The sequence below is a fragment of the Pipistrellus kuhlii genome, unplaced genomic scaffold (genome assembly GCF_014108245.1).
Source record: "Pipistrellus kuhlii isolate mPipKuh1 unplaced genomic scaffold, mPipKuh1.p scaffold_m20_p_17, whole genome shotgun sequence".
NCBI lineage: Eukaryota > Metazoa > Chordata > Mammalia > Chiroptera > Vespertilionidae > Pipistrellus > Pipistrellus kuhlii.
Window position 1 is genome coordinate 3,915,172 of NW_023425482.1, and position 25,490 is coordinate 3,940,661.

General features: G+C 43.3%; 3 protein-coding genes and 1 non-coding gene across 8 annotated transcripts in view; 1 reads left to right on the forward strand and 3 right to left on the reverse strand.

Annotated features, from left to right (window-relative positions):
• ANKRD27 (ankyrin repeat domain 27) overlaps positions 1-5,613 on the forward strand; it is a 65,665-nt gene extending 60,052 nt beyond the window's left edge. Inside the window, 6 exon segments of the mRNA XM_036440852.2 lie at positions 1,420-1,581; positions 2,761-2,872; positions 3,655-3,733; positions 3,913-3,985; positions 5,131-5,219; positions 5,221-5,613. Coding sequence (XP_036296745.1) covers positions 1,420-1,581; positions 2,761-2,872; positions 3,655-3,733; positions 3,913-3,985; positions 5,131-5,219; positions 5,221-5,329 — 624 coding nt within the window. The 3' untranslated portion in view covers positions 5,330-5,613.
• On the reverse strand, positions 1,327-18,282 carry PDCD5 (programmed cell death 5). 5 transcript variants are annotated; one of them, XR_004988505.2, is made up of 6 exons: positions 18,077-18,282; positions 16,683-16,720; positions 13,704-13,765; positions 12,134-12,225; positions 3,078-3,203; positions 1,327-2,073 (listed from the first exon to the last, which is right to left on the reverse strand). XR_004988505.2 is itself a non-coding variant. In XM_036440929.2 (6 exons), the coding sequence occupies exons 1-6, from the start codon at positions 18,140-18,142 to the stop codon at positions 9,016-9,018; spliced, it is 378 nt and encodes a 125-aa protein (XP_036296822.1). In that variant the 5' UTR covers positions 18,143-18,258; the 3' UTR covers positions 8,861-9,015. The 5 variants fall into 5 exon arrangements, 2 of the variants coding, with proteins under 2 accessions (XP_036296822.1, XP_036296825.1); XR_004988504.2 differs by having other exon boundaries at positions 1,327-2,086; XR_006741830.1 differs by having other exon boundaries at positions 1,327-2,175; positions 2,402-3,203.
• A 3,774-nt stretch (positions 18,283-22,056) lies between these two features.
• RPL13 (ribosomal protein L13) lies at positions 22,057-25,016 on the reverse strand. Its single transcript, XM_036440921.2, has 6 exons — positions 24,875-25,016; positions 24,586-24,706; positions 24,151-24,292; positions 23,771-23,944; positions 22,793-22,849; positions 22,057-22,240 (listed from the first exon to the last, which is right to left on the reverse strand). Exons 2-6 carry the CDS (start codon positions 24,687-24,689, stop codon positions 22,082-22,084), a joined length of 636 nt encoding a protein of 211 aa, XP_036296814.1. The 5' UTR covers positions 24,690-24,706; positions 24,875-25,016; the 3' UTR covers positions 22,057-22,081.
• LOC118721033 lies at positions 24,003-24,085 on the reverse strand. The gene has a single exon (XR_004988605.1). It is a non-coding gene; the product is annotated as a small nucleolar RNA MBII-202 (small nucleolar RNA).
• Positions 25,017-25,490: the final 474 nt, after the last annotated feature.

Genomic DNA, 25,490 nt, shown 5'->3' on the forward strand with positions numbered 1-25,490 from the left:
GAGCTGAATGTCCTTTGTCTTTTTTTTTTTTTCTGGTCAAGAGCACGTACCTCAGTTGTAGGCTCCATCCCCAAGCCGAGTGCGGGAGGCAACCAATCAGTGTGTCTTGGGTCTCTCACATCAGTTTTTCTCTCCCTCTTCCTCTCCCCATCTCCCTTCCACTCTACCTAAAAGCAATGGAAAAATATAGTTGGTCTGAAGGTTGTGGGTTATTGTTAAGCTAAAAGCAATGGAAAAATATACTTGGGCCGGGACCGGTTTGGCTCAACGGATAGAGCGTCGGCTTGGGGACTGAAGGGTCCCGGGTTCGATTCCAGTCAAGGGCATGTACCTTGGTTGCGGGCATATCCCCAGTAGGGGGTGTGCAGGAGGCAGCTGATCGATGACTCTCTCTCATCGATGTTTCTAACTCTCTCTCCCTTCCTCTCTGTACAAAAATCAATAAAATATATTTAAAAAAAAAAAATATATATATATATATACATATATATATATATATATATATACACACACACACACACACACACACACACACTTGGTTGAGCCAAAACCGGTTTGGCTCAGTGGACAGAGTGTCGGCTTGCAGACTGAAAGGTCCCAGGTTCGATTACGGTCAAGGGCATGTTCCTTGGTTGCGGGCACATCCCCAGTGGGAGGTGTGCAAGAGGCAGCTGATCGATGATTCTCTCTCATCGATGTTTCTAACTCTCTATCCCTCTCTCTTCCTCTCTGTAAAATATAAATAAAATATATTTTTTTTTTTTTATTTTTTTTTTTTTAAATATATTTTATTGATTTTGTACAGAGAGGAAGGGAGAGAGACAGAGAGCCAGAAACATCGATGAGAGTCATCGACCGGCTGCCTCTCGCACACCCCCCACCGGGGACATGCCCGCAACCAAGGCACATGCCCTTGACCGGAATCGAACCCGGGTCCCTTCGGTTCCCCAAGCCGACGCTCTAACCATTGAGCCAAACCGGTCTCGGCATAAATAAAATATATTTTTAAAAAAAAATATATATATATATACACACTTGGTTGAGGATTTTTTTAAAAAGAAAGAAAATGTGCATAATTTAGAACAGTCTTGTTTTCTATCTTATTTTGCTTATGGTAGAAAACTGTTTATTAAAATCTCAAATTTTAATGGTTGTGTATCTATGGATCAACCATAGAGTGTTTATTTAACTGTTCCTGCTTTATACATTTAGGTGACTTCTATTTCTTCTGCCATAATGATAAATGCTGCAGTGACTATCTGTGCACATAAATGTTTTTTCTCAGTATTACTTTAACCCCATTTTAAGAGAAATGTCAGATATACAGAAAAGTTGAAAGAATCTTAGAGTGAACACCCGTCGAGGTTCTGCATCAGCACCGTCTTCGGCGTCCCTTCTGATTGTGCTGCCTCTTTCCAGCATGGGGCCTCCATCAACGCCTCTGACAACAAGGGCAACACAGCCCTGCACGAGGCTGTGCTGGAGAAGCACGTCCTGGTCGTGGAGCTGCTGCTGCTGCACGGGGCGTCGGTCCAGCTCTTGAACAAGAGGCAGTGCACCGCGAGGGACTACGCTGAGCAGGTGAGCGGGCGGCACCCCCTCCCCGCTCACTTTGGATAGGCCTTGTGTGTAAACCAGATCTGAAATGGCAGACCTGTGAATTGCTAGAAGTCTGCCAATATGGTTAACCTGCCACCTGGACAGTGGGCTGCTCGGGATCCAGGAGCCAGTCCTTCAGGGGTCGTTTTCCAAGGCCTGAGGAGAGGTGCTCCTCTCCCAGCCGCAGTCTGAGCCCTAGTCTGCCCCCTGACGGGCAGTCAGGTCCTCCCAGAGAAGTAGCAGGTTTAGACAGCATTCTGGCCGCCCCCTCCCTGCATTGGAAATACACCTGTGGTCTTAACAGCACGATGGAGGAAGTTTGTTCAGTTGGTGGCTTTAAAAGTCCTTGAATTCTGCAGGACAATTGTGATGGCCTGGGACCATTCCCAGTGCCGCCATGTTTACCATGTTTACTGTTCCTGTTTTCATGTTGAATCTTTATCTAGTCGCCCACTTGGGTAGACAACTAGTAGGCTGTTAAATGATACTACTGACATGTTAAAGTCACAGAAAGCCAACATACTCATAGACTTATTCAATGAATTTTAAGTTTCAGACATTTCTTAACAGTATTGACTTTAAATTTTTTTTAAATATATATTTTATTGATTTTTTACAGAGAGGACGAGAGAGGGATAGTTAGAAACATCGATGAGAGAGTCATTGATCAGCTGCCTCCTGCACACCTCCAACTGGGGATGTGCCCGCAACCAAGGAACATGCCCTTGACCATAATCGAACCTGGGACCTTTCAGTCCTCAGGCTGACGCTCTATCCACTGAGCCAAACCGGTTTCGGCAACATATTTTAAATTTTTAGTTGAGCACTTTCTCAAACATTCTGATGAATGTTTTTATTGAGGACTTACTATGTGCTGGGCCTTGGATAGCCTCTTGATAACTAAAATTATCGATCCCATTGTTGTCAGCCTAGTTGCACAGAGCAGCCAAGTGCTCACCCTGAGTGCCTAGCAGAGGGCGGAGCCTGGCTTCGAGTGTAGGGCTGCTTTACACTATGGCCTCAAAGTTTCATCTGTAGTTGCTTTTTCTTAGCTCTGCTGTCCAGCTATCCTAATACTGACATTTATATAAAAAATAGGCAATTAACTGTTGAAAATAATAAAAAAAATATTACTGTTAATTTTTCCCTTTCAAATTATAGAATTCAAAAATAATGGAATTACTTCAGGTAGTACCAAGCTGTGTGGCCACGTTAGATGAAGTTGGCGAAACAGACCACAAGGAGTACGTTACCGTGAAGATCAGGAAAAAATGTAAGAACTTCTTTCTATAATTCTCAACTTGGGTTATTGGAAGTTCATGAGTAGTTGCTGGTTTTCATTTCATTGTAAATGTACAATGTAATTATAATCCTGACTGAGGGGAGATAGGCCCGAAGAAATACATGTTACACCCTAATTTATCAGATATTTCTGTATTAGTGTTCTGGTTGGTTGAGATGATGAATCTTCGCATTACCTTCAAGGTCAGGCCTCCTCCACTCACCAACTGGAGAGGAGCAACCTCTGGTAGTTTCTTTCATGTCTCATGTTCCAAAGCCAGTCCTTTTTCTAGGCATTTCCTGAACATCAGGGTAGATGCTACCTTTAAATAATTTTTTTTTGGTTGATGGTAATTAGAACAGCATTTGCCCAACAGATAAGGCTGCAGTATTTTCTCCCTCACCCCCCCCCTTTTTTTTTTGTAACTTGTGATAGTTTAGACGTTTTGTTTTAATTACAATATGAGTTTGCAGTGCAAATATGTGAATAAACCACACACATATCTGAATAATCCCAAAGCTATCTCAGGGCTGTGGCGAGGGAGTATTAGTGTATTAAGGATTTATCTTTGTTTCATGGGGGTTCACAGAGTAATAAATGTTTCTTTAAGTACATGCACGCATTGCTTAATTTTCAAAATGTTGTTAAAGTAAGAAATTGAAATGATATCTATGAAAAGTGATATCTATGAAAGTGATATCTATGCCATAATTTTTTTTTTTTAATTCTTAAATTATTTGGAAGTTTTCAAATGTTTATCCTTTTATCTGCAGGGAACTCAAAAATGTATAATCTACAAGATGAACCTTTTACAAGACAGTTTTACTTTGTCCCCTCAGTTGGTCAGTTTAAGTGAGTATAAAATTTGAGTTGAAGTCTGTTTTTGACCCTACCTTTACTGAAAACTTAAGCATTATGTGCAGCTTGAATAGGTTATAGACAAATATGCTCTCATCAAATGCTGCCATCTTGTGGCCAACCACAGTGTTTTGCAACACTATCTCAAACATTAAATTTGTTTTGGATTTCAGGGGAAGGACTTCAAGGGAGATTATGGCAAGAGATAAAAGTGTCACTAATATCCCTGAAGAGTCTTTACGTGAGGTGAGTTATTAAACATTGGATTATAATAATATTTTTTAAAGTTTGGCTTTTTAAAAACTAATTCATGGTAAACACATTTCTCATTTCATTATTCCCCTCACTATAACAAAATGAGCTCTTTAGTGGCAAGGTCAAAAGTATAGAAGTCATTTACTGTTGTATTTAATAATGCATTTCTGAATTAAGAAAGGAAAGTGAAGAAAAAGTGGAAAATAGTTATATTCATGGAAAGACATTGCAGTTCATGGGGTGCATACTTGGTAAAATCTCTCAACTTTCACTAAACAAATTTGCTAATATGTTAATCATTAATGAAAAGAAGAAACTAAGTTTGTATATAAATGAGTAAAAAAGTTCTCTCAATATGGTATACAGTTGCTCATTTAGACAATTCTGCATGTACATGTTCCATGTGTTAGATACTACATAAATGCTTTATCCCTCATCATTGATGTTTCTATCTGTCTCCCTTCCTCCTCTCTAAAATCAATAAAAAATATTTTTTTAAAAATAGCAGTGGAGCCCTAACTGGATTGGTTCAGGGGATAGAGCATCGGCCTGCAAACTGAAAGGTCCCAGGTTCCATTCTGGTCAAGGTTATACCTTGGTTGTGGGCACATCCCCAGTAGGAGGCATGCAAGAGGTAGCTGACCGATGTTTCTCTCTCATTGATGTTCTTTCTATCCCTATCCCTTCCTCTCTGTAAAAAAATCAAAAATATATATTTTAAAATAAAATAATTTTTTTTAAATAGCAATGGAAAAAGTATCTTCAGGTGAGGATTTAAAATAATTATGTCTGGCTGAAGCCCGTTTGGCTCAGTGGTAGAGCATCGGTCTGCGGACTGAAAGGTCCCAGGTTCGATTCCGGTCAAGGGCATGTACATTGGTTGCGGGCACATCCCCGGTAGGGGTTGTGCAGGAGGCAGCTGGTCGATGTTTCTCTCTCATCGATGTTTCTGACTCTCTATCTCTCTCTCTTCCTCTCTGTAAAAAAAATCAATAAAATATATTTAAAAAATAATAATAATAATTATGTCTGGAAAGTATGAGCACATACAAGCTCTCAAAGGTAGGTGTTATTGTCATGGTGGTGGTTTAAAGTACTGCACACATGTGAACTTTCAAATTGTACCTTCTCTCTAGCCAGGAAGGCAAAGGGTTGCACAGAAGCAAAAGAACCTATCGACCCAGAGCACCTTGCAGACTGCTGACAGAGGAGACGGTGAGCAGCCTGAGGCCCGGACTGAAACAAGCCGCGCCTGGGAACAGGCGAACGCTCCGGAGACACACTGTCCGGGACGCAGCTGCTCCGAAGGCCCAGAGCAGCTCCCCACGAGGCTAGTATTCCCCAGTCTTGATGGTAATAAGGAATTACATTTGCTATCTGAAGTGAATCCTTAATGAGAAGATGCCGACCATGAATACAGACAGCATAGAACTGAATGTACTTTCTGTTTGGCTTAAGAGAAAGCAGAAAGTTCCTGAAAGCTTTCCTGCGGCTCAAAGAATACAACAAAGAAAAAAATCACCATCCCTTTCCTCTTCAGAGCTAATGAATGCCCTTGAAAAGGAATAGACAAAAATTCCAGGGGTGTCAGTTCCTTAAGACTTGGGTGTTTTGTTTTATATATTTTTATTGATTTCAGAGAGGAAGGGAGAGAGAAACATCAATGATGCAAGGGAATCATTGATTGCCTCCTGCACATTGGACTGAGCCTGCAACGATTCCAGGCATGTGCCCTTGACTGGAATCGAACCTAGGACCCTTCTGTCTACAGGCCAGCGCTCTATCCACTGAGCCAAACTGGCTAGGGCTCGGGTGTTTCTTGTTTAAAGAATTTTTTTTATTGCTTTTGAGAGACATGAAGGAAGAAAAACATCTATTTGTTGTTCCACTTGTTTATATATTCAGTTGTTGCTTCTTGTATGTGCCCTGGCCAGAGATGAACAACCTTGGCATGTCGGACAGTGCTCTAACCAACTGAGCTACCCAGCTAGAGATGTTTACTCTTAAGTATTAGGGTGCCTTGGTTACAGCGAGATGTTTCATCACCAGATCTGACCTCCTACTGAAAGGTGCTAAACTTCTGTCACCTATATAAATTAACAAACCACAAGCTAAAAGAATTCTTCCACCTGGGATGACCTGAAGACAAGTAATTTAAGTTTTATGGTACTTCTAGAGGCCCAGTACACAAAATTTGTGCACTGGTAGGGTCCCTAGTGGCTGCTAGCTGCCAGCCGGGGCCTTCCTTTGTTCCACACCGCCCCCCTGGTGGTCAGCACACATCATAGTAAGCAATCAAATTCCTGGTCTCTGGAACTCCCCAGGGGACACTTTGCATATTAGGCTTTTATATATATAGATGGAGGCTGGGCAGAAATGTCACATTTGAATGAAGAAAATAGGACCTGGAAAATGTTCCTTTGAAAAGCAACACTTGAACTCAAAGATGCCTAAATGCCATTTTGATGTTCATTTTCGTAAAAAGGACATATAAAATCTATTCTACACTGGGAAAAGGTGGGTATACTTTGTCTTACAACAAAATACAGCTATTTGGTCACTGCACATGTGCACCTGAGAAACATCCCTTTCTGTTAAGAACCTTTCCTTAATTGTCACCCTTGAAGGATGGTGGTAATAGAAAATAGATTTGGCACATCTTTTCTTAGTTTTTATTTTTGTGAGAGAGAGAGAGAGAGAGATCAATTTGTTGTTTCATTTATTTATGTATTCATTGGTTGAGTCTTGTATGTGCCCAGACTAGGGATCAAACCTGCAACCTTTGAATATGGGGACAACACTAACCAACTGAGCTAGTCCGGCCAGGGATTTATTGTCTTTTGATCAGTTTCAAAACTTACAGCACAAACCAGGTCAAAGTAACTTTAGTTAGAAATTATTGCCACTTATTCCTTTTTATGAGTTTCTACTAATTATACTTTTATTTTTTTATTAATTGGTTTAGATCCAAAACATGGGTTTATCCTGAGTACATTTTCAAATAACTTTTAATAGGGAAAGGTTTTGTGCATGTTCTTAGAAATACTTGTGTATGTACAAAAGGGAGGGACTGATTATTTTTCTACAAAATAATTTATGACTTCTAATTTTCTAATGTGCCTTGGGTATGTGCCAAATAATGGAAAAGAAACAGTAAACTTTATGATTCTTGAGTGTGTCATGGTGACTTTTTTTAATGTGCTGCTATAGAGAATATATGTTTCTAAGCTTCTCTGCTATAACCATGTGCTGTGTGTGTGGTAAAATATTCCCCCATTGGATGGATATACATTTTATTTTTCAGTTACAGGTGTGACTGTGACTGAAACATAAACTGCATCTTTCAGAGATCGCTACCCATCTACCTGGACTAGGGCTGGCAATATATTAGATATAGTGCATAGTGCCCCAAAACTGTTTTCTTTTAAAATCAGAAGAACAAAAATGAATATATTACAGCTTCTTAGCCTACACAGGAAATGAGCACTGTTGTTCTGCTAATTTGACTCATTTTTCATCCTTTTGAACAAAACAACCCATTGACTTAACTTGCCATTAGGACAGTGGTTATTCTGCAAGAAAGCATGTAACAAATCTCTCTCCAGCATTTTTATGTAAATGAGAACTAAAGCAAAATTTACCTGTAATTGGTTTATGTTTTGTTTTTTCAAAATCCTTGATGAAAATTTTTTTAAATTCCTTTTTAAAAAATCTTGATGTTCTTAATGGTTCTACTCATTCATTTGTTCATTCAGGAATTCTAGACACTTCATGCCAACACTGACTTTCTTCATTAACTATACAGTTAGTTACAAATCTCTGGTCTCTAATAGAGTAAACTCTCAAATGTAGTTTAAATATACAGATTGGACTGTAAACCACAGTTCCTATCACTTTTCGCTTCTAATTCTATTCATCTCATTAAGTGTTATAACTTCCTCCTGGGCTGGGTCTCACAGAACTAAGATATTTAAAAGGTTACACCAAACAGCTCACTTTAAACTTATGAGCAGTTTTCATAACCTAGTGGGAGGGAAGCATGATACAAGAGATGATATTTGCTTTAAGTTACCTGCAGTTTTATCAGTGAAGAACCCAGAATATTTCTACCAAAAGGTAACTATTTTTATTTTATATATATATTTATAAGACAATGCTTTTTCATATTAATTTATTAATTTCAGAGAAGAAGGAAGAGGGGAAGAGAAACATAAATTATGAGAGAATCATTGATTGGGTGCCTCCTGTACAACCCTCACTGGGGATCAATTCAATTAACTGGAATTGAACCTGGGACCCTTCGGTCAGCAGGCTGACACTAGCCACGGAGCCAAGCCAGCTAGGTAAAAAGGTAACTGTTTTTAAGCCATCTCAACTAGATTTTAATCATTAGAAGTTATTTCTCTTACTTACAGACATGTTTATTATTGTTGAACTGTTACCAATATTTCCTATTTTAGGAGTTTTTTTCAATGGAAGTGTCACTCTAGCTATGAGGTTTTTTGGATAAGGGTAATATTTATTAGATAATTTAATATACCTCGATGCTTTTGAAAAGCAGATTATAAATGAAACCAAAGCTAAAAATAGTCTTACATTAAATGTAAGTACTATCTGCAGGGAGAAAAATAGCTCATCTGCTTTCAGAACCTATGTCTTAGGAATACTAGATATTAAAGTTGACTTAGCTTAATCCACAGGTTTTAACTCCCATGACATTATTGGATGCTATTTTGTTCTTACTGAAGCCTACTCAAGCAGCTTCTATTTCTGCTTGGCCATGCTGCTACACATTTAAAAGTTTTTGGTAGAAAAGGAAAAAATGCAAAATGCAGATCTTCTGTTGATTCAGCTACAGTACTAAAATGACTTTGCCCAAATTGTTTATTTTACATAACAAGTTTACTTTTCTAAAAGTATATAAACAATAAACAAAGCGAACATTCAATCAGATCTTAACTGCCAAGTATTATCTGTCCTGGAATTGTTCCATTAAGTTCCAGAGTCTATGCATCTTAAATTCAATAATCGTCATCTTCATCAGAGTCCATTACTTTTCTTCTGTTGAACTGGGGGGGAGGGAGATTAAACAAGTGTTATTACCCGTTTAATAAAGCACAACTCAGATTTTCTGAGAAGAAATACCTCTAACTACTACAGCAAAACATTTTTGTCTGTCTTTAAAACAACTTAGTGTCTTAAATATAATGAAACAAGAGCCTTAAAAATGAGACCCCCCCTCACCGAAACCGGTTTGGCTCAGTGGTAGAGCGTCGGTCTGCGGACTGAAAGGTTCCAGGTTCGATTCCGGTCAAGGGCATGTACGTTGGTTTGCAGGCACATCCCCAGTAGGGGGTGTGCAGGAGGCAGCTGGTCGATGTTTCTCTCTCATCGATGTTTCTAGCTCTCTATCTCTCTCCCTTCTTCTCTGTAAAAAATCAATAAAATATATTTTTTTTTAAAAATGAGACCCCTCAATATATGCAGCCTGCCCCACAAATGTCCAGGTGTTACAAAATGGAAATGTCTACGGGCTGAAATATTTTGATACAGTAGATGTATATTCAACACAACATTTAAAATACCAATATTTCTCTTCTGCCAGGTTTATTTGGGAAACTTACTTTAACTGTGGTTTTCTTTTCTGTTTGTTGGCTTACTTTTTCAAGGATTTCTATTAAACCTTGTTCTGTTACCTAGGATAACCAAAAAGAAAAAGTTCTTTTTGTAATCAAAGAACTGACTTCAGGAGATTGAAGCATTTCAGTCTTGCCGGGTGTGGAGGTAGAGGTCAAAGGGAAGAGAGGTGGGACAGGAGGTCAAAACTACCAGTTACAACTATAGACATACCTCGTCTTATTGTGCCTCCCATTATTGCACTTCACAGAACATGGTACGTTTTACAAAATGAAAGCAAGACGCTCCAGCAAAAAGATTATGACTAGTTTTATTGCGGTAGTCTGGAACCAGCCTCACAATATCTCCCAGGTATGCCTGTATTAGTTTTAAGTGCCAAATAGAATTTGCTCTGCTAGTCATTTGAGGGGGGAGAGGAGGAACATCACTTAAGGTCCTCAGAGAAATCCAAGAACACCTTTATCACACTAGCTGGTTTGGCTCAGTGGATAGAGCCATCAGCCTGCAAACCGAAGGGTCCTAGGTTCAATTCAGGCCAGGGGCACATGCCTGGGTTTCGGGTTTGATCCTCAGTAGGGGGTGTGCAAGAGGCAGCCAATCAACGATTCTCTCTCATCATTGGTGTTTCTCTCTCTCCCTCTCCCTCCCTGAAATCAATAAAAATATATTTTTAAAAAGAACACCTTTATCACCGCTAGCAGACATAGGCAGCCACCTACAACCCTCTACTGTAGCAATGATAGAGACACTGACTCTGCTCTTAAGCCCTGAGAAGCTTAAATGCAGCAGATAAGTCACTCAAAAAAGATGAACCAGTCATGGTCTCTTCCACACCATTCTCAGAGTAAGGGGCGCAGGCCGTGGTGGCAGCAGAGGGCTTCCCAGTGCAGACGGGTGCATCTGCACCCTGGACATTCTCGCCACACACACAACCAGGAATTTTAGCACCTCCTCATTTGCAAAACAAGTTTAATGTCTACCTATTCTATTAATGTATCAGTTTTTATTCTTTTAATTGATTTGAGAGAAGAAGAGAGACATCGATTTGTTGTTCCACTTATTTATGTATTCATGGATGATTCTCATATGTGCCTTGTCCTGGAATTGAACCCATGGGAATCGAACTGGCATCCTTGGCATTTTGGGACTACGCTCCAAACAACTGACCTCCCTGACTTAATCTGTATTATTGAGAAACCGTTTCCAGTATGAAAGCATTTTAAGCCAGCTGACCCTAATAGTCATGGGTCACACAGACATCAACAAGGTTCCACAATGTCAGGAAAGAAACATAGCAGAGGATCTTGGGAAAGGCAACTAGGATATCTTTTAGAGTAGATCCAACTATTCTCACCTTTAAAAATTCCTTCCTTGGAGTGAAGTGTTTATTCTTGGGGAAAAGGGGAGAGGGGAATGTGGGAAGAGACTGAACATAAACTGTGCACCTATGGATGAGGACAGTGGGGGGTGGGGAAAGGGCAGAGGGTGGGGTGAGAAGGGGGGGAAAGGAACATTTGTAATAATATGAATAAAAATTTATTAAAAAATAATAATAATAAAAAATAAAGCCTACAAAAATAAAAAATAAAAATTCCTTCCTTGAGGCCTGGCCAGTGTGGCTCCCTCAGTTGGTCGGGGCTTCCTCCCGTGCACCAAAAGGACTCAGAATTCCCAGTCAAAGCACATGCCTAGGTTGCTGGTTCAGTCCCCAGTCGGGGCATGTATGGAAAGCAACTGGCTGATGTTTCTCTTTCATTGCAATGTTTCTCTCTCTCTCTCCCTCTCTCTCAATATTGATGAAAAATGTTCTCTCCTTGAAATAGTCAACAAGCCCTGGCTGGTTGATTCAGTTGGTTGAGCGTTGTCCCATACACTAAAAAGGTCACCTGTTGGATTCCATGTCAGGGCACATACCCAAGTTGGGGTTTTGATCCCGTCAGGGTGCATATGGAAAACAACCAATTGATGTTCTCTCTCTCACATCATTTCTCTCTCTCTCTCTCTAAAGAAATCAATAAACATATTTTTTTAACAGAGCCCTGGCCAGTGTAACTCGGTTGAGTGTCATCCATGCACCAAAAGGTATGATTCTGTTTCTCACACTGATTTCTGTTTCCCTCCCTCCTCCTTCCTCTCTCTAAAAATCAATGAAATCATATTTAAACATAAAGAAATAAAAAATAGTCAATAAGATTTCTGTAACCAGAAGATGAAACTGGCCTTAACTGAATTTTAGAGGGAGAGGGGGGATAAGAGAGGAGGAGGGAGGGAGAGAGAGAGAGAGAGAGAGACACACACACACTGATTTGTTGTTCCCCTTATCATAGCCAATGGTTCATTCTTGTATGTACCATGACCATGGATTGAACCCACAACCTTGACATATCAGGATGGTGCTCTAACCAACTGAGCTACCTGGCCAGAGTGGACCTGACCTTTTGAAGACATGCTTGGATAAAGTACACAATAGGTAAAACTACCTCAAGGCAGTCCTAAGCTTACCTTCCCATTTAGTTGTCCATATCTTGCCATCTGTATAAGGTAATTCTCTACTCCTTTAGTTTTTTCAGGCTTTACAAGTGCTAAGTTACTTACTAAAAAAAAAATACAAAAAAAAAAGTCAAAACTAAATGCACTTATGTTGTAACAAAACTAAGCACCAACATTTCCAAAGCACTTCAGACTTATTTGTCTTGAAAGTAGCATGGCAGGAAGTATTGTTACCCTCTTAAAAATGAAGAAACTAAAGTTCAGCCATGTCAACCTCAGTCAAGGCCACACAGAAGAAGTGGCAGAGCCAAAATTAAACTTGGTTCCTTGGAGTCTAAGCCCCATGCTTTTTAAAAATATGTATGATTGCCCTCTGGAAAATATGTTTCATATTACCTCAGATATAATCAGTATCTATCTAGACTGCCTATTCTAAGCGAGGCTTCAAGATACTATATTTTCTACATGGTTTTCTCTTTGGTTTTTAAATATGAAAAATTACTAAATAAAATGGAGAATACAATAAATCTCTCAAGCCATAGAAGGCTAAAGGGCAATGGAAAAAATAAAATTAACTTCATTTTTTTTAATAAAGTTTTTTTTTCTTTTAATATATTTTTATTGATATTAGAGAAGGGTGAGGGAGAGAGAGAGAAACATCGATGATGGAAGAGAATCATTGATGGGCTGCTTCCTACACGCCCCACTTTGGGGATGGAGCTTGAAAATCAGGCGTGTGCCCTGACTGGGAATCGAACCATGACCTCCTGGTTCATAGGTCCATGCTCAACCACCACGCCAGCCAGGCAAAATTAACTTAAAAAAAGAACTCAGCCTGACCAGTGTGGTTCAGAGGTTGAGCATCAACCCATGAACCAAGATCTAAATCAAGAGGTCAGTGGTTGGACTCCCAGTCAGAGCACATCCCCAGGAGGCACACTGGAGGCAGCTGACTGATGTTTCAATCTCTCTATCCCTCTCCCTCTAAAATCAATAAAAACATGTTTTTAAAAGAATTCCAAAAATAAATAAATAAGCCCCTCAATCTCCTATTACATATGTCAACTACCAGCAACACTTTGTAATTGACTTAAGACTTGTTGGCTATATATTTTACCTAATAAGCACTTGGGAAATTATCTCCTTGATAGGAGAGAACCAAGCAGGTATATTTAATAATTTTTAAGTCCAGCCCTAACCAGTTTGGGTCAGTGGATAGAATATCGGCCTGTGGACTGAAGGGTCCCAGGTTCAATTCCGGTCAAGGGCATGTACCTTAGTTGTGGGCATATACCCAGGAGGAAGTGTGCAAAAGGCAGCTGATTGATGTTTCTCTCTCATTGATGTTTCTATTCCTCTCGCTTCCTCTAAAAAAAATCAATAAAATATATTTTAAAAATAATAATTTAAGTCCATTTCTTTAGGTTTACAAACAGCATATTTCTTATAAATATCTATATTTTAAGTGTTTATAGGTTAAATAAATATTTAACCTAGAGATAGCAATAATTTCATATCTCCCCATTCGACTAACCCAAGCCAATTTTATGGAAATAACTTAAAAGAAACTGAAAGTGCTTACACCGGGCCCGGGCTGACTGGTCCAGAACTTGAGCTAAGATACTGTTTCTCATTTCTGCTTCTCTACAATAAAAACAGGTCAAGCAAAATTAGAACTAAGCTGTCAGCATTCCTATTGAACACACAAAAATGTAACTCACTCAATACGTTTCCCAAGATGGAAGGTTACTGCATGTATGGAACGCACTACAGTAGGTGCTACATGGATGGCACAGCTGTTATTACTGAAGAAGCCACTCTTGCCCTCAAAAGCCAGCTTTATATTGTTGTGTGGGTGTAAACCTACCACGTTGAAAGATAAAACCTTACATTTTCATAATTCATGGTGGAGTTTCAGTTTAACCACTCTAACATTTATTATGCATTTAGTGTGTGAGAAGTGCTAGAAATCTGCAGTGAGATTTCCAACAATTAAAGGACCAAATGATTAATCTGTGTTAGTGTGGTTCAGTGATTGAGCGTTTACAGATGAACCAAAAGTTCAAGATTCAATTCCCAGTCAGGGCACATGCAGAAGGCAGCCAATCAATGAGTCTCTTATCATTGATGTTTCTATCTCTCTCCTTCCCCCTCTCTCTGAAATCAATAAAAACATTAAAAAATTAAAAAAATAAAAATAAAAAAGCTGAGACATCTAGGGAAGCTATAAGGTAGTTGTGGCCAAGCTAGAACCAAATCCATATTCCAAGACTCTCAGTTGTATGTTTTTGGGTGAGGAGGGTGAGTGAAATTTAACTGCAACTGTCCTTACACTCCTACCTATACAAGTAGAAACTAGTTCATGTTCATAGGACAATGGTTTCAAACTTTAGGTAGCAGCAAATTTTTTAAGTGAGTCCTTCAAGGAACTTAATACTCAACACAGACAAAAGCAGAAGTTCTTTAACTGAGCTGAGGGAGCTGGGCTGGCAGGGCCACTACCTACCATCGGAGGAGCCCTAGGGTTCGTGTAACACAACCTGAAGCCCACCTCCATGGGGCATTTCCTTATTGCACCTGAGGACTTCAATTCAACCCTGCAGTAAACTACTGTTACTATATCCCACTGAGTCTAAGATACCACTGATTGTAAGATGGACCACAGTGATACCTACTTCTAGGAACAAAAAAACCCACCCTAGATGAGGAGTCTAATAAGAGACCCCACATTAGCCCTGAGCAGTTTGGCTCAGTGGATAGAGCGTCGGCCTGTGGACTGAAAGGTCCCAGGTTTGATTCCGGTCAAGGGCATGTACCTTGGTTGCAGGCACATGCCCAGTAGGAGGTGTGCAGGAGGCAGCTGATTGATGTTTCTCACTCATCAATGTTTCTAACTGTCTATCCCTCTCCCTTCCTCTCTGTAAAAAATCAATAAAAAATAAAAAATAAAAAAGAGACCCCACATTAAAGCTCGGGCATCAGAGAGCAAAACCACATACAAGGTAAACATGAACTAAGCCAGGCCGAAACCGGTTTGGCTCAGTGGATAGTGTTGGCCTGCGGACTGAAAGGTCCTGGGTGGGATTCCGGTCAAGGGCATGTACCGGTACCTGGGTTGCGGGCACATCCCCAGTGGGGGGTATGCAAGAAGCAGCTGATTGATGTTTCTCTCTCATCGATGTTTCTACCTCTCTATCCTCCCTTCCTCTCTGTAAAAAATCAATAAAATTTATTTTTAAAAACAACTAAGCCTGCCATGCAGAAAGGAGCAGCAAGTAAGGATGCATGCATCGCCGAAACCGGTTTGGCTCAGTGGATAGAGCGTCGGTCTGCGGACTGAAGGGTCCCAGGTTCGATTCCGGTCAGGGGCATGTACGTTGGTTGCGGGCACATCCCTGGTGGGGGGTGTGCAGGAGGCAGCTGGTTGGTGTTTCTCTCTCATCGACGTTTCTAGCTCTCTCGCTCTCTCCCTTCCTCTTTGTAAAAAATCAATAAAAACATATTTAAAAAAAAAAAAAAAGGATGCATGCATCAAACTTGGCTCTGAGTGGAGGAAGAAAAGTTCCTTTGAGAATTTTTACTTCAAGCTTTAGTCATGCAAGTTTGCTGTCTGAATTCATGCTGTCAGGGTGGAGGGAGTGGGAACCCTAAACAGAGAATTTAACTTTAAGATGTCTCAGATTAGAAATGTACCCAAGTGGTAGCAGAAGCAAAAGTAAATTCTCTGGAAGAATCCAGGACAATAGTGATCAATTATGAAAATCACCCCAATTTCAGATATGTTAAAATGTGAAAAAAGGTCCATCTCAGAATCAATGGAATTCACAGTTTCATTTTCTTAGCACTATCCCAGGTGCTCACCACCTCTCTTCCCGCATTAACACAAACCATGTACGGGCAGGACCCTTCTCTGCCCTGCCCATTTTCAAAGACCCAGCGGAGCACCTGACCTAGACCAGGTGCTCAATAAATACTTGCTGGATGAGTTAACAGGTGGCATGATGGAGAAAGAGGGAAATGGGGAGTTGTTCAATAAGTATAGAGTTTCAGTTTTGTAAGATAAAAATGTTCTAGAGATCTGTTGCATACTAATGAGAATATAACATTATTCTCATACACTTACACTTGTTATGGGAAATTTCATCTTATGTGTTCTTTTATCACAGTTAGAAAAAGGTAGCATGATGGGATAACTAACCATTCAATAAACACGCCATGTGCCAGGATACAATTAACAGTTAGTATTTACCCAGAATTTAAATGCAAGGTCCTGGACCCCTGTAACCCTCACAGCATTCCTGTGATGCAGTCCTAGCATTATATTCATTTTAAAGCAGTCACAGTTTATAATAGCAGAGAAACAAACAGCAACCAGTAATTGCATTAACAAGGTAGTAAGAGCTGTGATATTCTATACATTTAAACTCTCAATTTAATAACAATACCCTGATGATTTAGGAAAAAATCACTATTCCAGGAAAAACTTAGATTAACACACTATTAAAATAACTAAAGTAAAAAAGCATTTGGTGAAACCACCCTTCAGATCTCCAGCCCATACCTGTGCTTGGCTTCCTGTTGTGCTGCATCTCCAGGATCCTGGAAATATAATTTTATCTTTTAGTTGAGTAACTAAATACACAGAGGAAAAATACAATTATTCTGACCTGTTTCTGATAATAGGCTCCTGCAGTGGTAGAGATCAACTTATTGACAAATAATTAAAAGCTGGGCCTCCAAAAAGTCAGTGGGATAGTTTCCACTTCTTAAGCCCTAGCCAGTCTGGCCCAGTGCATGGAGCAAAGGCTCCCTGGTTGGATTCCTGTCAAGGGCACCTATCTCCGTACAAGCTCTTCCCCAGCCCTTGCAGAAGGCAACCAATGCATGTGTTCCTCCCACACCCAGTTTCTCCCTTTCCCTCTCGTCCTCTCCCTAAAAATCAATGGGAAAAATATCCTCGGGTGAGGATTAACAAAAAAAAGGTTGCATGTTCAATTCCCATTCAGGGCACATAACCTAGGTTTGCAGATCTGATCCCCGGTGGGAGCCGAACATCGAAGTTTTTTTCTCCCTCCCCATCCCCGCCCCCCACCTTTCTCTCGCTCTAAAATCAATAAATCACGTCCTCCGGTGATGATTTAAAAAAAAAAAAATCAACCAATGCACAAATAAGTGGAATAACAAAATTGATGCTTCTCCCTCTCTAAAATCAATGAAAATGTAACAATTTTAATAAATGTTTTGATAAGCTTCTAAAGTCACAATCTAATAGAATGTTTTGGAATACAAACAACCATTGGGAAGGGGAGTCCCTGTACAATGAACCCGCACTTTATGTGCTAAGAATAAGTTCGGGGGGGCGGGGAGGGAACGTGCAGGACACTGGGGACGCTGATTCCAATGGCACCTCCTTGGAGACGATCGCGTTCGACCCCTATCACAGCCATTCAGTCCTCACTAGAGGACTGTGTCTGTGGGACTCGCGTTCGGTGTCTGGCTCCTCCCCGGACCGTCACTCCCTCACAGGAGACGGGACGCACAGCGGACCTTCAACCAATGGTCGGTTACGTGGGACAGAATTCTAGAAAACAATCCCGCTGGAACCAGCAGAGGAAACAGGCCAGATCTCAAAGCTAAGGATACAGACCCGAGGAGCCAAGCATTCCGCTTCGAACCGAGACCTCTGAGGCGAGCCCAACCCAGCCCGAGAGGCCCCGGGCCGGACCCACCCCAACGCGGAGAGCACGTGCGGCTGGGCGCCGCCCCACACCCAGGCGATGGGCGGGGTGGGGGTAAGGGTGGGGCGGCCCAGGACGGCCTCGGGGGCAGCCGCGGGTTCTCCGCCAGCGGCCGAGCCCCGGCCGAGGCGCCCAGAGCCGCAGCCCGGGGCCGAGCCCTCCACCTCGGGCGAGGGCGGCGCCCCGCAGGGCAGTAGGCCGGACAGGCGGCGCTCACCCCGTGCTTGGCCTGCAGCTCCGCCAGCCTCTGCTTCCGCAGAGCCTCCAGCTCCTCCTCCGCCATGGTGCGACCGTCGGGGCAGGACAGCCACCACCCGCTCCGGCCCGCTCCGAGTTATCGCCCACGGCCGGGCCCAGTGAACGCAGCCCTACCCTCTGCGCAGGCGCCGCAACTCCCAGGCATCACCAATCCAGCGCGGAGCCGCGCCCGCTGACGTAGCCAGGGCGCCTGGGGAGGCCCGATTCCGCGATCGCAGGGGTCGCCCGGGGCGGGGCGGTCGGCAGAACTGAGCGCCTACTAGTGGCCTTCTCCGGCGCGGCCCCCTGCCCTGCCGGAGGACGCTGTGCATGGCGGGCATCACAGGGCTAGGGCTTGGCTGCGCAATCTAAACACAGCAAGTAAAAAAATAATAAATAATAAACACAGCAAGTACAATAAGAGGCAAAATTTGTTGGTGGCCTATTATGTGCTAAGCTCGCCTTGTTTCCATTTATAGATGAAGATCCCAGGCCTCAGAAAGGCTAAGTGGGGTGATGGAAATGTTCTAAGACTGGACTGTGGTGAGGGTTGCACAACTCTTAAATTTGTTAAAAGACATTAAATTGTATACTTAAAGGGGCGCCAAAGGCGTAGATAGAAAAGACTCGCTGGTCATCTGGCCATTAAGAAGTCTAGTTAGCCCTGGCTGGTTTGGCTCAGTGGATAGAGCGTCGACCTGGAGACTGGGGGAGGGGGGCGAGGGGAGGGAAAGGAAGGGTGAGATCCCAGGTTCGATTCAGGTCAGGGGCACGTTGCCTTCGTTGCAGGCGCATCCCCAGTGGGGGGGGTGCAGGAGGCATCCCGCATCCGATCAATGATTCTCTCTCATTGATGTTTTTAACTCTCTATCCCTCTCCCTTCCTTTCTGTAAAAATCAATAAAATATATTTTTTAAAAGCCTAGTTAAAGCAAACTTGGAGGTTGAGACTTGGAAACAGACAGGCTCTTTGGCATGGGGGACTGTGGGGTGTGAAATAAACTTCTGGACATCCACTTCCCCACCAGGGCCTGTCGGAGGCTGTTGGAGTGGGCAGCTGGGGCTGGAAACTCCATTGAGGAGGGTTGAGGGAAAGGTTGCTCTTTGAAGTGGGGGTAATGGTGTATGTGGAGTAACCTATTACTGTACTCATGCAGGTTATAATACACCTGTTTTTTCAATTATGGCAAAATATATAAAATATACTTTTAAACTATTTTCAATGTATAGTTCAGTAGTGTTAAGTACATTCATGTAAATGCTTTTCTCACTCTTTTAAAATACATTTTATTGATTTTTTTACAGAGAGGGAGATAGTTAGAAACATCGATGAGAAACATCGATCAGCTGCCTTCGGCACACCCCCCACTGGGGATGAGCCAGCAACCAAGATACATGCCCTTGACCGGAATCAGGCTGACGCTCTATCCACTGAGCCAAACCGCTTTCAGCATATTAGGTCTAGTAATAATTAATGTCGTTTATAATACTTTTTTAAATCGAATTTATTTAAACAATACAACAAAATTTAATCAACAATATAGTTGCCGTTGTTTTCTACTACTTGTGCCCAACGCTCAGGAAGCATTTTAATCCCTCTGTTGTAAAATTCTTGTGATTTTGATGCAAAAAATTCGGTCAATGCATTTTTGAGGCATTCTTCATTATTAAATTTTTTTCCAAGAAAGTTTTGTAAAGAATGAAACAAATGGTAATCGGAAGGGGCAATATGCAGGTTGAGGGAGAACTTCCCATTCCAACTGGCGCAGTTTTTCAGCAGTGATTCTTGCAGTATGCGGTCGTGCGTTATCGTGGTGAAGAACTATGCCCTTCCGATTAATCAGCGCGTGTTCTTTTTCTCTTAAAGCTTGGGCTAACCTTTCCAATTGGGCACTATACACTGCACTTGTAATGGTTTGGTTAGATGGTAAAAGTTCATAATGAAGAATTCCATTAAAATTCCACCAAACACACAACATCATTTTTTTCGCATGCAAGTCAGGTTTTGGCGTGGGCTGCGGAGCCTCATTTTTGTCCAACCATTGAGGCCGCCTTTTCAAATTAACATACAGCACCCATTCTTCATCTCCGGTAACAATTTGCTCTAAAAACGGCAAACGGTTTTGACGAGAGAGGAGCGAACTGCAAATTGTGACTCTGATTACAGTTGTTGTCGGTCAACTCATGAGGAACCCATTTTCCAAACTTTTGGACTTTGCCTAGTGCACACAATTGATTGGAAATTGTTTTTTGTGAACAATTTAAAGTTGTCGCAAGCTCTTGTTGGGTAATTTGAGGATTTTGCACCAAAAGAGCTTGAAAAGCTTCTTGATCAAAATTGGACACACGGCTTCGACTACTATTGTCATCTAACAAAAAATTTCCCTCGCAAAATTTCTCAAACCAACGCTGGCATTTTCTGGCGCTAACTGCATTTTGACCAAGAGCACTACAGATGTTTTTTGCAGCCTCACTTGCTTTTCTTCCTAATTGGAACTCGTAAAGCATGCAGTGCCGAATATGCTCTTCATCCGCCATCTTCTTAGCCCTAGTTTTGCAACAAAAACCAAACCAAACACAAACTTTTTCAAGCAAAACTTGTTAATTGCACTTCACACGTTCTATAGATACCACGTGTTTGAAGGTTATGTCAATACAAGTCAACGCCAAGCAAGATTTTAAACGAATGTTTAAAAACGACATTACTAGACCCAATATAAATGCTTTTAATCTAATAAAACTGAAACTCTATACTATACCCATTAATTCCCCAATCTCCTCTTCCCCCTACCCTTAATAACCACCATTCCGTTCTCTATCCCTTATAATTTTGGCTACCTAACATAAATGGAATCATGGAATATTTGTCCTTTTGTAATTGGCTTATTTCACTTAGCATGCTGTCCTCAATTCATGGTGTAGCATGTTGCAATGTTCTTCCCATTTAGGCTGAAAAGTATTCCATTATATGTATACTAGAGGCTGGGTGGATGAGATTCTTGCACTGGGGAGGCCTTTGTCTCACTGGCACTGCACACACTAGGACTGTCCTGAGAGCTAAGACCCTTTTCTCTGGAGTACAGCTGGTGGCACAGGGTGGAAGGTGGACAGGCATGCACGTGACTGTAGGAAGAAGCCACTGAGAGGCAGGTGCTTTTTCCCTTTACCCACCAAGACAGAACTTTAAGGTGCTAGTGCAGTGGAGTGGGGGCCTGTCTTGTATAACACTGTGCTCCAAGCCTGTGAAGACCACAGCAAGAGCTATTCCAACTCACCAGGCCCTAAGCAAAGTATCAGAACAGGTGCCACTTGGCCCTTCAGAAGCAGTCCCTCCACATATGGATTGCTGGACACACCTTAGGCTCAAGTTCCCATTCCTCCACTTCAGCTGATCTTCATGTCACACACAACTTCCATTGAAATCCGCATCTTTTAACATTTTAATGTTAAAAGTCGAACAGTACAGGGACAAGAATGGGGCCTTAGCTGAGGATCTCACTTGCAGAGAAACCAGACCCTCTTGGTACCATGTACCCACAAAGGGAACACTTGGCTGGGCTCCAGCCTCCCTCAGGGGGGAGCAGCTGAACTTCCCAATTGCCACTTCTCAGCCAAGCAGGGACAGCCAGAGGATTATTTTCTGCACCAAAGCAAGCCTACATACAAGTCAGCACAGCAGAGGTGCAGACAAGCCCAGACACACTAAAATAACTGGAAACTACTCTCGTTTAATCAACCAAAAAGGGAACTCAACTTGAAAAATTAGTATTTGTAATCTTGCCACAGATTATTCAATCAAATGAACAAACAGTAATCCTAAAATACAGGCAGTAGGATGCAACCCAGCATCTGAGCTGCCTTACAAGAACACCCTCATCCCCTGCCCAGCCCCCAGGCCCTCCTAAGGAAAAACAGGCCCCACACCTATCCCTTATACAGACTGATACATGGAGACTACAGATTTATCACAAGTTGCCAACAGCACTTTATTTTTTCTTTTCAACATCCTGTTCTGCAGCTTCTTTGGCTCTTTTTGCCCGGATGCCAAAGAGCCGGGCGTTGGCACGGGCCATTCGAAGACTGGCAAAAGCCTTGAAGTTCTTCTCCTCCTCTGTGATGGCCCTGGCCTTCTCCTTCTTGTAGACCTGGAAGCACAGGAGGTCAAAGTCTCACTTACAATAAGGCCTGTGACAAGGCTCAGAACCCAAATGTCAGAACCTGGAGAGATCGTGGAGGCCACCAAGGAAGATAACCTCTGGATTTAGAAAAGGACCCAAACTCAAAGCAGAGGCAGAAGCAAGCTCCTTATACCCGAAGGATGGGTAGTGTGCTGTGCTTGGACACAAAAGATCTGAGCGAAGGAAGGCTTGGGCCCACCTCCTCTCTCCCAGAGGAACCTTAAGGGGCCAGTTACTTGATGGGCAGTTTACAAAAATCACCAAATACTCCATGAGCTTTCCAAACAGCAAGGAGGGAAAATGAACCCAACATGGAAGGATGAAAAGGAGATATGGGTCTCCCAAGTTTTCTCAAAGAGAAGACAAGGCCCTCCATCTTTAATGAGAAATTGGGGGATATCTATTAATACTGTCAACAAATAAAGGGAGTGGGGGGAGTGCAGGATGCTCTTGCCACCTTAAGCCTATCCCCACCTCAAGAAATATTCACTTGAGCATCATCCAAACACCTTTACTTACATTCCGTATGGGCATGACTGGTCCGGTCAGCTGTGTTGCCAATTTGAGTTCTTCAGCCTGTTTATGAATGAGAAGGGAGAATCAACTGGGCTCAACTCATTTCCCTACGGGCTCCAAGCCAGCCCTAGACCTCTCTCTCTCTGCCAAGTAATGGAATGTCACCGAATTCCCGCTCTATCTGACAGATGACAGATACTGGCTCATGCACGAGCATATATGTCTGTTCCAGAGATGCAGGCAGAGCAAACTGTCAACTAGAGCATAAAGTGACTCGCCAACACAACTCCCTGGAAGCCCATTTGGGTGGACACTGTAACTTTTTCTAGAATCCTGACTATATAGCTTGTTTGGTTAGTGTCCTCCCCGATACACCAGGTTTGCACGATAAATTTTCAGTCAGGGAACATACAAGAATCAACCATGGCCCTGGCTGATGTGGGTCAGTGGTAAAAGCACAGGCCCAAGCAGGTTGGACAGGAGTATGTGGGAAGCAACCAATCGATGTGTCTCCCTCACATAGCTGTCTCTCCCCCTCCCTCCTTCTCTCTAAAAAACAAACAAAACAAAAAATGGGGAAAAACCCAAAACGCCTTTCTTTAGAAACATTTGTGCTATTTATAAAGCATTTTAGAGCAAAACATTTCCAATGTAAAAAAGCTTCCCGACAAACAGCTTTTGCCATTACCACAAAACAAAGCTCAGTGTTTGAGGAACATGAGTGAATCTTGGCACATCTGATGGGTTAATTTGGGAATTCTTAGGATCTTTCTTCTCATTAACAATTCTTTACCACCCAAACATGAAGACCAAGTTTGGGGGGACAGAAAGGCTACAGGCAAATATTTTCCTTTTCACCACAGCTGGACCCAGGGACAGACACCACTTACACCACAAGTCACCCGACCCTGCCAGTCTGCAGCCTCAGAGACCCTCCACAACCCTCACCGCCCCACCAGGAGCCTGGGGGGCTGTACTCACAGAACTGTCTCCCTTCTTGGGGACCGAAGGCTTCCTGGGGAAGAGGATGAGCTTGGAGCGGTACTCCTTCAGCCGCTGCACGTTGGCCTGCAGGGACTCGGTGGACTTGTTCCGCCGCCTCGGATCCACCGAGATCCCAATGGTCCGGGCCACCTTTTTGTGGATGCCAGCCACCTGCCCGCAGAGAGAGACACCAATGAGGTCCCAAGGAGTCTTTAATCTCCATACCCTAACCGAAGGGCTCAGTCGTCAGATGGAAAAGGGTTCAAATGTACTTTCATCAAGGCAGTACAGCGATTCCGGAGAATGTCATCATTTGACTGTGAGCCCTTGAGGCAAACCTTATTTGGCTCTAATAATGCGTTTTTTCGGATACTCACCCGTAACTCTTCCAAGCTGAAGCCCCTGCCGGCTCGCACTTTGGTGTGGTACCTCACGGTGGGGCATCTCACTATGGGTCTGATGGGTCCGGACGCGGGGCGAGGGGCGATGCGGCGCGCCTTGGCTTGCCGGGCCTTGCGCCTGAGCAGACAGACAGGCGGCAGTTACGACACCCTAAGGCCCATCTTCCCACGCGGGCGTCTGCTATCCCGCACCACGGCGGGACGTGGAAAACGCAGACAACGCCGCCCACCTGCGACCCCAAGCCCAAAGTCGCCACCAGCTCGCCCTCGATTACATCATTACAACGTCGGCTCTAACGTGGAGCTGCAAGTCACGCGGTTATCACAGGGTTATGGGGTTCAAGTGTACTTGCACCCTAAGGTTACAGCGATATCGGACACCGTCGTCACTTGGCTGAGCACTCCACTCACCTGCGGATTTTCCGCGCCGGCTGGTTAAACCACGTGGCAACGCGCCGCTGCCAGTCCTTGTGGAAGTGGGGCTTTAGGATCATGCCATTTCGGCTGGGCGCCATGGCTGCTGCCTACGGGCCTACGGAGAAAAGCGAGTCAGGGCCCGAGCTCCGGGCGGACGGCGCGCCCACAGAGCCGGGCTACAGCCCGGGGCCGCCGTCTGTGGCGTGGCCCTACGCCGATGATAGCGGATGGAGCCCGATGGCAACCGATGGCCCCCACCAGCCATGGCCTTACACGTACCCACCTTCTCCGAAAGAGAACGGCCGGCGGAAAGAGAGCGGCGCCGCAAAGCACCCCGGGATGGCAGTGGGCCCGGCCAATCAGAAGCGATGGCGCGTCCTACCCAATCAGAGCCGGGAATACGGAAGTGATGTCACACACTCCCAGTCGCCCTCGCGGCCCTGGAGGGTAGGCGCTTTTCAACCACGTTGGGAAAGAGCCGCGATTACGTGGATTCTGGGAACTCCTGGCTGCGCCGGGCCTTTCCAGCTTCCACCCTTACGGAACTCGCTACGCTTCCCCATGGGATACCTAAGGCAGCTTCTGTAAGCCGGCAGCCGCTACTTCACATGCGTTTAATGGTATAACTTCCTTTGGTCGGCGGAGGGATCGGGTAGCTTCTTTGAAATAGGGCAGTAAGTGGTGGCACCAGGAACCCTCGTGGCCGCTGCCCCTTCACAGAGACAGACATAAAAAACATTAGGTATGCTGAAACCGGTTTGGCTCAGTGGTAGAGCGTCGATCTGCGGACTGAAAGATCCCAGGTTCGATTCCAGTCAGGGACATGTACGTTGGTTGCGGGCACATCCCCGGTAGGGGGTGTGTAAGAGGCAGCTGGTCGATGTTTCTCATCGACGTTT

Excerpts from the sequence above, each read along its gene's own strand:
- PDCD5 (XM_036440929.2), bottom strand. The coding sequence starts at position 18,142 with ATGGCGGAGGAGGAGCTGGAGGCTCTGCGGAAGCAGAGGCTGGCGGAG. Across the intron at positions 9,691-12,133 it reads ATGGACAACTAAATGGGAAG|GTAACAGAACAAGGTTTAAT; the intron begins GTAAGCTTAGGA and ends TGGTTATCCTAG. Across the intron at positions 9,064-9,618 it reads AAAAGAAAACCACAGTTAAA|TTCAACAGAAGAAAAGTAAT; the intron begins GTAAGTTTCCCA and ends CCTCCCCCCCAG.
- RPL13 (XM_036440921.2), bottom strand. The coding sequence starts at position 24,689 with ATGGCGCCCAGCCGAAATGGCATGATCCTAAAGCCCCACTTCCACAAG. Across the intron at positions 23,945-24,150 it reads TCAGCTTGGAAGAGTTACGG|GTGGCTGGCATCCACAAAAA; the intron begins GTGAGTATCCGA and ends CTCTGCGGGCAG. Across the intron at positions 22,241-22,792 it reads CAGTCATGCCCATACGGAAT|GTCTACAAGAAGGAGAAGGC; the intron begins GTAAGTAAAGGT and ends CTGTGCTTCCAG.